The sequence below is a fragment of the Acanthisitta chloris genome, unplaced genomic scaffold, assembly GCF_000695815.1.
Source record: "Acanthisitta chloris isolate BGI_N310 unplaced genomic scaffold, ASM69581v1 scaffold4542, whole genome shotgun sequence".
NCBI lineage: Eukaryota > Metazoa > Chordata > Aves > Passeriformes > Acanthisittidae > Acanthisitta > Acanthisitta chloris.
The window spans coordinates 15,911-28,471 of NW_008659770.1; the positions used below are offsets into that span (position 1 = coordinate 15,911).

At 49.8% G+C, this 12,561-nt stretch overlaps 1 protein-coding gene across 1 annotated transcript in view; it reads left to right on the plus strand.

Annotated features, from left to right (window-relative positions):
* Positions 1–1,137: 1,137 nt before the first annotated feature.
* The window catches only part of CCDC12 (coiled-coil domain containing 12), a gene marked incomplete at its 5' end in the record, with an annotated part of 12,042 nt that continues 618 nt past the window's right edge, over positions 1,138–12,561 (plus strand). Inside the window, 4 exons of the mRNA XM_009069509.1 lie at positions 1,138–1,205; positions 10,535–10,614; positions 12,128–12,189; positions 12,288–12,322. Coding sequence (XP_009067757.1) covers positions 1,138–1,205; positions 10,535–10,614; positions 12,128–12,189; positions 12,288–12,322 — 245 coding nt within the window. The remainder of the gene's footprint in view (positions 1,206–10,534; positions 10,615–12,127; positions 12,190–12,287; positions 12,323–12,561) is intronic.

Below are 12,561 nucleotides of genomic sequence, written 5' to 3' on the forward strand. Positions count from 1 at the left end.
TTGCTTGGAATCTAATTTTTAACCCAGGTTGCAGAACAGAGTTTGGAAGTTTGTGTACAGATCCACAGGGTGAGTCATCAGTTTCCTAGGGAAACCTCCCTGGGCCTGGCAGAGCTTAGGGATCAGCTTAGCTGTAAATAATTGTGGTATCCTGATGTGGAGAGGGACTTGGACAAGGGCCTGGAGGGGGACAGAACACAGGGAATGGCTTCCCACTGCCAGAGGGCAGGGCTAGATGGGCTATTGGGAAGGAATTGTTGGCTGTGAGGGTGGTGAGGCACTGGCACAGGTTTCCCAGAGCAGCTGTGACTGCCCCATCCCTGGAAGTGTTCCAGGCCAGGCTGGATGGGGCTTGGAGCAACCTGTTCTAGTGGGTGGTGTCCCTGCCCATGGCAGGGCAAGGGATGAGGTGATCCTTAAGGTCCTTCCAACTCAAACCATTCCAGGATTCTATACCTTAATCTGCTCTCTGCTGTCACATTTTCCTTTTCATTTGGAGGGAAAAGCAACAGCTTCCCAGGAACTGGCTCCTTCATTGCCTTTTCCATAACAATATTCCCTGCTGAATGAGGACAGATGTGTTTGCTGTGGAAAACACTTTTAGTGGTGGAATGGAATTGGTTAATCACTAGGAGAACCCAACAAAATCTTTCCCAACTCTTCAGTGTTAACATTCCATATCTGTGCCTGCCTGGATGATAAATATAATTGGGAACTGTACTAATAAGCTCTTAGTGCTGTATTTGATGAGGCAAAATGAGTCTTGTCACACACCCTGTTCCAGAGGGATTGGATTTTTGTTGCTACATGGTGTTTCTGGTGCTCAAATTAGATCCTTTGTCGTCCTGATCCCTGTGTGTTTCCATGTTTTCCCACTCGATAAAACATCCCAAATGATAAATGAGGAGACAAAAGGCACCTGGGTGAAGCCTGTTGATGTATCTCCTGGGTTTTTTTGCAGGTGATTTTGGCCTTGTTCATGTCCTAAACCTTTATTATCTCTATTATCTTCCTATAATTCTCTTCATCCAATGCAATAATATAATACCCCAATCCAGGAGGTGTTTGAGGGCTGCTGTTTGCTCTCCTTCGTTTCCAGAGAGGCCAAAGTCTGACAGATCAACCTCTGTTTTGCAGAATAAGGACAGCAGTGAACGTGAGCCCAAGCTGCCCAGGCAAGATGAAGAGGAGCCCATCAAGCACAAGTAATTATTTAGTTTTTCCCACTTTTCCCTCTGTGATGTGTCATTCCAGCACTGCTTTCATGTTTGCTAATGAGGATCTTCTCTTGGCTTGTATGCAATTTAATTTTTAACATAAATTTGATCTCATGGTGCAAATAATCTTAGATGGGAATGATTGGATTTGATGATCTTGGAGGACTTCTCCAACCTGCAATTCTAACCTTGAAGATTCTGTGAATAAAGAAGGAAAACCTGAGACTGAGTCACAGCATTTCTGGTTCGATCAGAGGTGTTGGAAGCATTTAAGCTTCCCTGAATTCTCCATCCATTTCTGCATCCCTGTCCCCTGCACATGGATTAAGTGTGGATTCTTTGATTAGGCCCTGAGGGAACTTATGGCTGTTTAAGTGTGACCTACTATTGTTCTCTCTTGTCACTGGAAAATGTGAGCACAAACCTCACTGAGGCACAATGTCACTTCTGACAGGAGCAGCTGACTGTGTTCTTGGTTTCCTACCACTAAAACCACCATCAGGTCTTTTTTGGAGCTTACGGGGGGGGCGGAAAATTGGGGGTTGAAGATGGAGGACATGACCTTTCCTCAGTGCTTTGTCACTAAAACCTCCTCTGTGGGAGGTGAGCAGCAGAGAGGCTCTAAATGAACAACTGCTTTGCTGAGAAACTAGAGCAAAGTCCTCACTGCTTCTTGGGAATAACTCCCTGTGGAAAATAGATCACTGGTGGAGACCAACCTGCATGGATTTGGGGCTGAAAGTGCCTCATGAGAAGCAGCACTGAGAGGGAACTTTCTGTGCTTGGGTTTGTGCTGAGAAACTAGAGAAAAATCCTTGCTGCTTCTTTGGAATAACTCCATGTGGAAATAGATCCCTTGTGTAGATGTCCTGCATGGATTTGGGGCTGAAAGTGTCTCATGAGAACCAGCACTGAGAGGGAACTTTCTGTGGTTGGGTTTCGTGCCGGAAGAGGCACATGAGGTCTGGGCTGAGGCTGAAACAGGAGCTTAGAGCTTGGAAATGATGATGAATAATGCATAAACAGCTCTTGATTTCAGGCTCTGCCACCTGATCCAGGAGCTGCTGCAACCTGTGATCTCCTGTTGACAAGGAGCATCAGGCCTGGGTTGTGTGTGCCATCACTGCGGTAGTGATGCACTCACTGCTGCTCCCACACTGGAATTCTGATTTGATCCTCTAAATCTGGAAAAACTCTGGTTTTTGGACTCCAACTGATTTTTAAACTGAGCACTGCTGCTTTTTAACCACTGCTAGGCAGCCTGGAGGGACTCAGAAGTGCTGTGCTTTTGCACCAGGTGTAAACATCACTGGGGGCAAGTTGGGAAGTCACTTCTTCCATAAGTTTTTCTTCATCCAGTGGGAGATTCAGCTAAAAGCCTTTGCCTGCCTTCCCCATCACCTCTTCCCCTGCTTGTGGGTGATGCCCTTGAAACTCCACCTAGGCTACATGTAGAGAGCAAAGGTGTTGAGTACATGTTGACTGGGAAATTCCATCTCCAACCAGCTTTGTCCTGATGGATGAAACTCTCCCCACAGGTGTGAGCACAAGACTTCTCCTCAAATACATGGAAGCCTTTGGAGAAGAAGCTTTTGGGGTGAAAACTTTGCTTTCTAGGTGGATTTTCGTCTTTGTCCACCTGTCCAACCATGGCATGTTTTGTCAGGATCCAAACATAACTTTGCAAGGCAAATTAAGGCAAGATCTGCTCTGCAGGAAATATTTGAATCCCAAATTTAACCCAGATGACTGTTAGCTTTTCCTTTACTTGTTGAATGTCTTTTCTTCCCCTTTCATCCTTTTATTGGATGTATTTTTAACCAGATCTAGAAGAGATTATGACCTGATTTCATTCTATATTCTGATTTCCTAACAATGTGACTGCATTCTCTCACCCCTTGGAGAAAGGGAACTGCTGGGCACTAATTCCCTAGTGCAAACTGAGATAATCCACTGGATTTTATGCTGGATTTGGGAAATGAAGGGTCCTGGTACCTGAAATCTGCCTCCCCTGCAAACCACCTGCACCTACGCAAGTGCCTCAGTAGCTGTGCTGCTTTCTCAAGCCGAAAACCACCAAAAGCACATCGTGGGGGTGGTTGGACTTGTTGATCTTAAAGGCCTCTTCCAACCTTGATGATTCTATGATTCTAATGGGAGGGGAAATGTGGGGGTTCAAGAAAGAATCCTGTGGCCTGGAAGAGTGAATATGTACTAACATGTACTGCACACAGTTCTGGTGTCCCCAACAGAAGAACACGGAGCTGTTGGAGCAAGTAGAGAGGAGGGACACAAAGCTGATAAGAGGACTGGAGCACCTTCCCTACAAAGACAGGCTGAGAAAGTTGGGGCTGTTCAGCCTGGAGAAGAGAAGGTTTTGTGGGGGTGTCATAGCAACCTTCCAGGATCTGAAGGGGCTCCAGGGAAGCTGGAGAGGGACTCTTGGTTAGGAACTGTAGTGATAGGACAAGGAGTAATGGGGATAAATTGAAAGAAGGAAAATTAGATTGGATATTAAGAAGTTTTTTCCTGTGAAGGTGGTGAGACACTGGCACAGGTTGCCCAGGGAGGCCAAGGCAGGGGGTTGGGACTAGCTGATCTCTAAGGTCCATTCCAATGCCTTAACATACTATGATACTATGAACAGAGCCCAAGGCTTTCACTTCAGGCTGGTTCCTCCTCCATCTCTGCAGCTCCATCCCACCCTTACACCATCCATTACACCCTGTATATAATCCCAGGATGGTTTGAGTTGGAAGGGACCTTAAGGATATCGCATTCCACCCCCTGCCATGAGCAAGGACACCTTCCACTAGCCCAGGTTGCTCCAAGCCCCATCCAACCTGGCCTGGAACACTTCCAGGGCCGGGATAGCCACAGCCTCTCTGTTCCACCCTCACAGTTCCAGAAGGAAGCACAGAACCTCTTGGCTCTGCCCTCACAAACATCTCCTCCCTGCCCCATGTGTTGAAGCGTTTTGGCAGTTTCCTGTTTAGTTGCTGATCCCTCACACCTCCTCCCCCTCCTCCTCCCCCTCTTTGGGTGTCTTTTTGTTCCTTGTTTTCCTTTCACTTTGCAAACCACCAAAGCAGCAACGAGTCTGACAAAGCCCTTTGTGCTCCCCCTTGATCCTCTCACAGGAGTTTGGGCTCAGCCTATCTCAGATCTGAGTTCTCAGGGGAGTTTTTATCTGGAATTGTGAGGGCTGGTGTAACTTTGGCTTTTTTTTTTTTAACCAGTTGTGTCTAACACACTGAGCAGGAAATGCAGTTGAGGATCTGCCTGTGCAAGGAACAGGGTGTGGGTAGACTTTAGCCCTTCCTCCTTGTTCCCACAGGGAAAAGCAGTGGGTTTGGGATTCGGGAAGCTGTGCGGCTCCAGAGCTAGATAGGCACTGGCACAGCCACCCTGCAGGGAGCAGAGTTGGGCTGTTGTGCAAGCAAAGCTCCTCGGAGATGTTAAAAGTGGCACTAAAAATCCAAGGAAAGGTTTGGAGAGGGAGTGGAGCCAAAATAATCCTCAGCTCTTCAGTTTAACGAGGAATTAAGCTGCTCTGAGCTGCTGTTAATCAGCTGTTGGGGGTTGACACTTAGTCATGCTGAGGTGAATTTCAGGGAGGAGCTGGTGGAGGAAGGGCTTGGGAAACGATCTCACTCCCAGGAATGTCACTGGGCAGGTCAAAACCACTTTTTTTTTTAAATCTCTGCACGAAAAAGAAACACATCAGTGATTTGCTCGGGGTTGGGCTGCGCTTGGCAGTAGAGCCCGGGCAGGAGGGAGTGTGACCGTGGTGTGGATGTGCTAATTTACATCCTGGATTGGGGAAAGCTTAATGTTTTAAAACAAAAGAGTTAAAAAGGATTAGGAACAAATACGGGAAAGAGCAGAGCAGGCTGAGCTTGGCATGTGGCATGTTTGATTGACAGCTCTGTGGAGCTCTTGCCACTCATTGCTTGTCCTGAAGGATCATCGGTGGATTAGGCTCCATCCCACATCTCCAGGGAGCCAGAGTGTATCCCTTCCCTTGGGGATGTGCTCAGCCCATGGTAGACACAGGCAGGGCTGAGGTGTCACAGCGCTGGAGAGGGAAGAACTGGGATTTAGGTGGCTAAATCCACCTGGATAGTAACCACTGCAATACTGGCTGAGGACATTCAGGACCTGGCTCCATCCCGAAGGTGCTTTGAGGTAGTGCAGAGTCCTCATCCCCTCCAGAGCTGGGAGGATGCTGTGCACTTTCCCTCTGGTTAGAGCTGTGCTGGTCTCTGGAGAGATGATATGCTTCCACAGGGAGTGCCCCATGGAGTTTCAGCTGGTTCAAAACATGGCTGCACCCTCCTAAGAGTGGCTGTATATGATCATGGCTTTCCCATGGACAGCCTGGATGTCCCTCCCCCCATTCACTGGCAGCAGGAGGTGCAGTCGAAGGTGAAACCCTGGTCCTTCCAATCCAACCCTTGGCTATGAGTTCCCAGCATCTTCCCCGTGATCCACTCAAAATTTTCCAGTTGCTGGGAGCTCATCTGGCCCATGGTATGTTGGCTGTTGCTTTTTGGGTGCTTAGAACGTCATCTGCTCTGCCTGTGGGAGAGCTCTTGGTCTGGTGGGGGGACAAGGCTTTATGTAACCCTGAGCTTACCTGGAGCAGTTTGTGTGAGACATTGGGTCTGAACATGGTTATTGCAGCAGAGCTGTACTTGATGTCATTTTGAGGTCCTGTGGTCATTCAGTTGCTACCAAGGTGCCTTCAGGGCTTCTTTTGGCCTTGAACCTCAGGGCTGGAGATGGTTTTTGACCCAACACAGCATGAAAAGCTGGAGGAACCCCATAAGAGAATAAAGTATGTTCTGGTGACAACATGGGTACTCCAGGCAGGGTCAGGGTTGTACACCATTCATCTCCATGTGCTGTGTCTCCAGCCTGGGTCCTGCACTGCACATGGATGTGGGGTTTGTCCCAGTTGTGTTTATTGATGTTGAAATTCCTTGTCATAGAATCATCAAGGTTGGAAGAGAGCTCTAAGATCATAAATTGCCACCCTGGCCATGCCTGCAGCACCCATGTTGTCACCAGAACATACCTTGTCCATACACTTCTGGGGTTCCTCCAGCTTCTTCACGGTGTGGTGGGTCAAAAACCATCTGCCAGCCTTGAGGTTCAACCCCAAAAGAAGCCCTGAAGGCACCTTGGTAGCACCTGGATGACCACAGGACCTCAAAATATCCACTTGGAAAGTGCTCAGGTGCCTGGGAAAACACCATGAGAGGCCACACAGCCTTCTGGCAACTGCTTGGATTTGAAAATCTTCTCTTGCAGCCCTGCTGCAGCACCTGGGGGTATGTCTCTCCCTGTGCTTGCTCCCCCAAGAAGCATATTCTGGGAAAACAGTTACCTTGGCAAGTTTTGGGGGCTCTTGGTGGGTTTTTTGGCATTCCTTGAGTGCTTTCTGGCAGCTGCTCCAGGAGAAGGATATGCTGTTACATGCTCAGATACTTGAGTAGGAGGAATGTTCTCCCAGAGGTTGTTCCTCAGGTGAGTGCTCACAGCTGTCTGCTTCTTCCTTGCTCCTTTTCTGCCTTGGGAGAGGAAGCGAGGAATGGAGGTAGCTGGAATCTTCAACACAGGAAGGATGTGGAACTGCTGGAGTGAGACCAGAGGAGACCATAAAGATGCTCTGAGGGCTCGAGCATCTCTGCTCTGAAGCCAGGCTTGGAGAACTGAGTGTTCAGCCTGGAGAAGAGAGGGCTCCAGGGAGACCTCAGAGCCCCTTCCAGTGCCAGGGGCTCCAAGAGAGCTGCAGAGGGACTTGGGACAAGGGTCTAGAGGGACAGGACAATGGGGAATGGCTTCCCACTGCCTGAGGGCAGGGATAGATGGGATATTGGGAAGGAATTGTTGGCTGTGAGGGTCTTGAGGCACTGACACAGGTTTCCCAGAGAAGCTATGGCTGCCCCATCCCTGGAAGTATTCAAGGCCAGGTTGAACAGGGCTTGGACCTGGTCTAGTGGAAGGTGTCCCTGCCCATGGCAGGGAGTTGGAATGAGATGGGATTTTGTGATCTCAGTGCAATTTTCCTGGTGCTCTGGAGGTGAAAGCCTTGTCCTCAGGGAATTAAAAATAGAAAGCTGCTCTTGAAGCAGTTCCAAGTGATTGTTTTGGGAGTAACTACAGGAACAAGGAGTCTCTGACACCCAAAAGAAATCATTGTTACGGGGTTTCTTGGTGAACTCATTTCTGCTGCTCCTGACTCAAGGACTTCAGCACACCAAAAAGCTTGGAAAAATCCATTGAAACAGTGTTTGCTCCAAAAAGCCTTTGGGGCTGAAGGACTAAAGCAAAAAACCACTCAAGCTCTGAGTGGCCTGTTCTGTGTCCAGAGAGCTCTTTGCATTCTGCACATACCCCACATGCCATTCTCAACCCTCCTCCTCTCAAACCAGCTGCTATCCCCCAGCCAGGAGCTCCAGGCTGGAGTGAAGAGTGAATTTGAGGCATTCCCAACCCAAACCAGGGAATGTGCCACCCCTGACAATCTTTTAGGTGATGCTCTGAGTACTGTGTCCATCTCTTCCCTCTGGAATGCTGCAGCCACTCAAATGCTTGTGCAGACTGTACCCAGCTGTAACCCCCTCCATCCCTGGTATTCCTGGCTTGTTTTGGCTGAGAAATATGGAACAAGGTCCTCAAGGAGCAGGACATCTTCTGGATTTGGGCATATCCATCACTTATGAGGAGATGTTGATAAAATCTTCCAGTGGCCATGCAGGAGCTTGATCCCACCTCAAGCCCAATGTCTCAATCCCAGCTCTTGTCCAGCTGCTCCATCCTTCCGAACAGGATGTCTCCTCCACCCCCAGGAGCTGCAATCCCTAACCTGGCTTCTACCTGTGGGTTCTGCTACAGAGCCTGTTGTGAGCTCTGTGGTGGTTTGCGTTTATTTTCTTGGAAACTGGGATAATTCATGGTGTGTAAAGTGCATTGGGATGCCTCCCTGGAATATGGCACTAGAGGAGCCTTTGGGAACTGGACTTGGTTTAATCCTCTTCTGGAAATGAACAATTTTGAAATAGAGTGGGGTTTTTTTTAGCCCTTCAAGTGGCATGGGGTAGCACTGCCCAACTCCTCATCTCTGTCTTCCATATGTATGGAGATCCCACCTGGAGCACTGCTTCCAGCTCTGGGATCCTTAGCACAAGAAGGATGTAGATGTGTTGGAGTGAGTCCATGGAGATGCTCTGAGGGCTGGAGCACCTCGGCCATGGAACCAGGCTGGGAGAGGTGGGATTGTGCAGCCTGGAGAAGAGGAGGCTCCAGGGGGCCCTTAGAGCCCCTTCCAGTGCCTAAAGGGGCTCCAGGAGAGCTGCAGAGGGACTTGGGACAAGGACCCATAGGGACAGTACAAGTGGGAATGGCTTCCCACTGCCAGAGGGCAGGGATAGATGGGATATTGGGAAGGAATTGTTGGCTGTGAGGGTGTTGAGGCACTGACACAGGTTTCCCAGAGAAGCTGTGTCTGCCCCATCCCTGGAAGAGTTCCAGGCCAGGTTTGATGAGTCTTGGAGCAACCTGGTTTAGTGGAATGCATCCCTGCCCATGGCAGGGGGTTGGAATGAGATGACACTTAAGGTTCATCCCAACCCAAACCATTCTGGGATTATAGGGAGGAGACAAGTCTCCTGCAGAGTGTGGCACTGTGTGGTGAAATCCCTGAGCCCCTGAGGAGGTGGATGTGGGGAGCTCTGGGCACTGAGAATTCCCAGAGGCAGGTGCAGGAGCTGCTCCTGCCTTGCACAGTTAATTAAAAGGATCAGTTCTGGTTTGTTTACTCCTGGTGCTTCCACACATCTAATAAGGACCTGAAAGTGTTGGTGCCAGGCATGGAAGATCATCTAGGCACAGCCTTACAGTCCCTCTTCTTGTAGCAGAAACCAGACCTCTGGAGTGTGTTCCTCTTCAAATGTGGGATCTATGTACAGGAGTTGGACATCCTGGGATGAAGGTGTTTTTGGCCTGGGGGAGGTATTGCAGCTTCATGCTGATCCCTCCTGTGTTTCCTTAATTCCCTAATCTGTCTGGGCTTGGTTTCCATTTTGCTGGTTGGATTTAGATGGCATATTGGGAAAGAATTCTTTCCTGTGAGGGTGGTGAGGCACTAGCACAGTTTGTCCAGAAAAGCTGTGGCTGCCTCAAGAGTGTTCAGAGAAGCTGTAGCTTCTCCTAGAGGTGTTCCAGGCCAGGCTGGACAGGGCTTGGAGCAAGCTGGACTAGTGGAAGGTGTCCCTGCCCATGGCAGGGGTTGGAATGAGATGATCCTTAGGGTCCATTCCATTCTATTACTCTATGATATATCTCACTTAGGTCTTGCTGAACTCCATCCAGGTGCTCCCACCACCTCCACGGTACCAGCCATGGTGTGGGTTGGCATCTTGGCAAATAGATTCATCAGCTGGAGAGGAGATCGGATGGTGTGGGAAGGGTTGGACCTTCCTCCTGTGCTGTAGTTACCTCCAAGGTTGGCTCTTTTGGTGCTTCCCAGAGAAATGTGGCCACCTGCCTGCTGACCTCCTTCTCAGCTCTCTTGGACCTTTTATCCTGATTAAACCAGTGTTCAGTGAGTTTAATCTCCTTAACTAACTCTGTGGGCTGTTGTGTTCTATAGATCCATGTGCATCCAGAGTTTTCTGTAGGCATGTGGAAACAGCTGGAGGTGGGATGGAGTCCTGCTCCCCGGATTTTCACCCCTGTTTGTAGCACTTCCTTGAGCATCTCTGGTGCTTGGGTAACTCCCTTGTACCCTAAGTACTCTGTGTTTCCCCCTGTACCATCCTGGGATCATTTTATTCTTTTTGATTGTGGATCTCCTCTGTGGTTTCCACCCTGAGTCTATAGCTGGGTTGAAACCTAAAAGGGAGTTGGAATCACTTTCAGAGCCAGGTGTGAGTTGATCTCTTCTCCCAGGGAACAAGGGACAGGACAAGAGGAAACAGCCTCAAGTTGCACTAGGGAAGATTCAGGTTGGATATTGGGACAATCCCTCCTGGAAAGGGCTGTCCAGCCCTGGCACAGAGTGCCCATGGCAGGGGTAGAGTCATCATCCCTGGGTGGATGTGGCACTTTGGGACATGGTTAGTGGTGGCCTTGGCAGCGCTGGATTAGATGATTTTAGAGGCTTTTCCAACCCAAATTATTACATGATTCTGTGACTTTAGCTGGCTCTGTGGCTGCTGATACCAACATCCCTCCCATCCCTGAGTGCCCATGGTCTGGGATGGCACAGATGTGTCTCACTGCTCTGTGCTTGTCCTTTTCCTCCTCAGGGAGATCAAACTGCGCAACTATGAGCCTGAAGATGAGGAGCTGAAGAAGAGGAAGCTGCCCCCAGCCAAACCAGCATCAGGTGGGTCCTCACAGGAGTGTGGGAGGTGAAAGGGCTGGGAAAGCTCTTCTCCAACCCAAGGTGGAAAAGCCACTGGGGTGTATCCTGGTGTGACGTGTTTAGGCCACTGGAGCCCTGATGGGTGTTGGAGTGTCTCCATTGCTTCATCACCTTCTGGCCTGTGGGGCATTGCACAAGTTGGGTGTGTGCTGAGTCCAGCCCCAAACCTGAGGGTTCATGCTCGGAGGAGCCTTACTGCAAGATCCTCAAGGAGATTGTAGTTGGGTTTTGTTAGATTTCACTTTAATCAAATACTAGTTATAAACTCAGAGCCTTCAGTCTGGTGTTTCCTAGCACTGAACCTCCACACAGCTCCTCAGGGGGAGGTGAAGGGTAGGACTTCCTTTGATCTTGAAACATGGAATCCTCCTGGAAAAAATCTCTTTTAAAATGCCCTAAATCAAAAGGGAGCACAGAAGAGATTGGGAGGGTGGGAATGCTGGCTCTGTGCTTTCCTTATCCTCTCGGGAAGGTTTAAAACCTCCCTTGACTTGCAACAACGAAGTCACTGAGGGGTTGGAGTGTGTCCTGACGGGCTGGAGCATGTCCAGGGAAGGGAATGGAGCTGGGGAAGGGGCTGGAGCAGCAGGAGTGGCTGAGGGAGCTCAGCCTGGGGAAAAGGAGGCTCAGGAAGGACCTTCTGGCTCTCTCTAACTGCCTGACAGGAGGTGCAGCCAGGTGGGGTTCAGGCTCTGCTCCCAGGGAACAAGGGACAGGACAAGAGGAAACAGCCTCAAGTTACATCAGGGGAGGTTTAGGTTGGATATTGGGAATATTCCTCCTGGAAAGGGCTGTCCAGCCCTGGCACAGGCTGCCCGGGGCAGGGGTGGTCATTATCCCTGGAGGGATTTAACATCCATGTGGATGTGGCACTTGGGGACATGGTTAGTGGTGGCCTTAGCAGTGCTGGGGGAAAGGTGGGACTTCATGATCTCAGAGACCTTTTACAGCATCAGTGATCCTGTGATTCTATGAAATGCACCTGCTGGAGCAGGATTCACCCCTCAAGGCTGTGCTCCCTGGTACTGCACTCCTTCCTTCCACTGGAGTTGGAGGGTGAGGCTCAACTCCATGTGCTTTGCCATCATTCCCAATATCCATAGACCTTTACACAAAGTCTGGGCTGGAGCTTGTGTCCTCCAAGCTGTCTCAGGCCTTGGAACTGAGTCAGTGAGGCAAATTCCACACCTGAGCAGCTGATCCCTGTGAGTGTTGCGAAAAGAGGCCTCAAACACAGCAGGCTTGTTGCTGCTGTTGCTGTTTGTGGTGTTTGCATCATTTCCAGATGATTTTGGGGAGTCTCTGGAAGGGTTTGGGCGGTGCAGGGATGTGTCTACCCACATGTACTCACTTGTGTGCACCAAAGATGTTGAAATGGGTTTGATTAAAGCTTTTGGGAGCCAAGCCCAGAGCTCTGGTGGGATTCTCTTGTGTTCCCTCGGTATCCTGATGCTGATCCTGTTTCCCCATCTAGTGGAAGACACGGTGAAGGACCAGTTGGAAGCTGCCAAACCTGAGCCCATCATCGATGAGGTGGTAAGTAAACTCAGAGCTGCTCCATGCCAGGTGCATCCCTGTATCCAGGTTTGAACCTTGCGTGGAGCTCTCACTGGGTGTCTCCTCTTCCTCTCTAGGATCTGGCAAACTTAGCTCCCAGGAAACCTGACTGGTAAGTGTCCTGCTTCTGGGAAAGGGATATTGGAGTCAGCAGGAGCTTCCAACACCTTGAGGTTGTCCAAGTTGGGTTAAAAGTGCCACAGAAATGTAGTGGAAGGTGTCCCTGCCTGTGGCAGGGGATTGGAATGAGGTGATGTTTGAGGTCCCTTCCAACTCAAACCATTCCATGATCGTGTGAGATCAGAAGCCCAGCCTGGCTGTTGAGGAAAATGCAAGCTTCCCTTTTCCTGC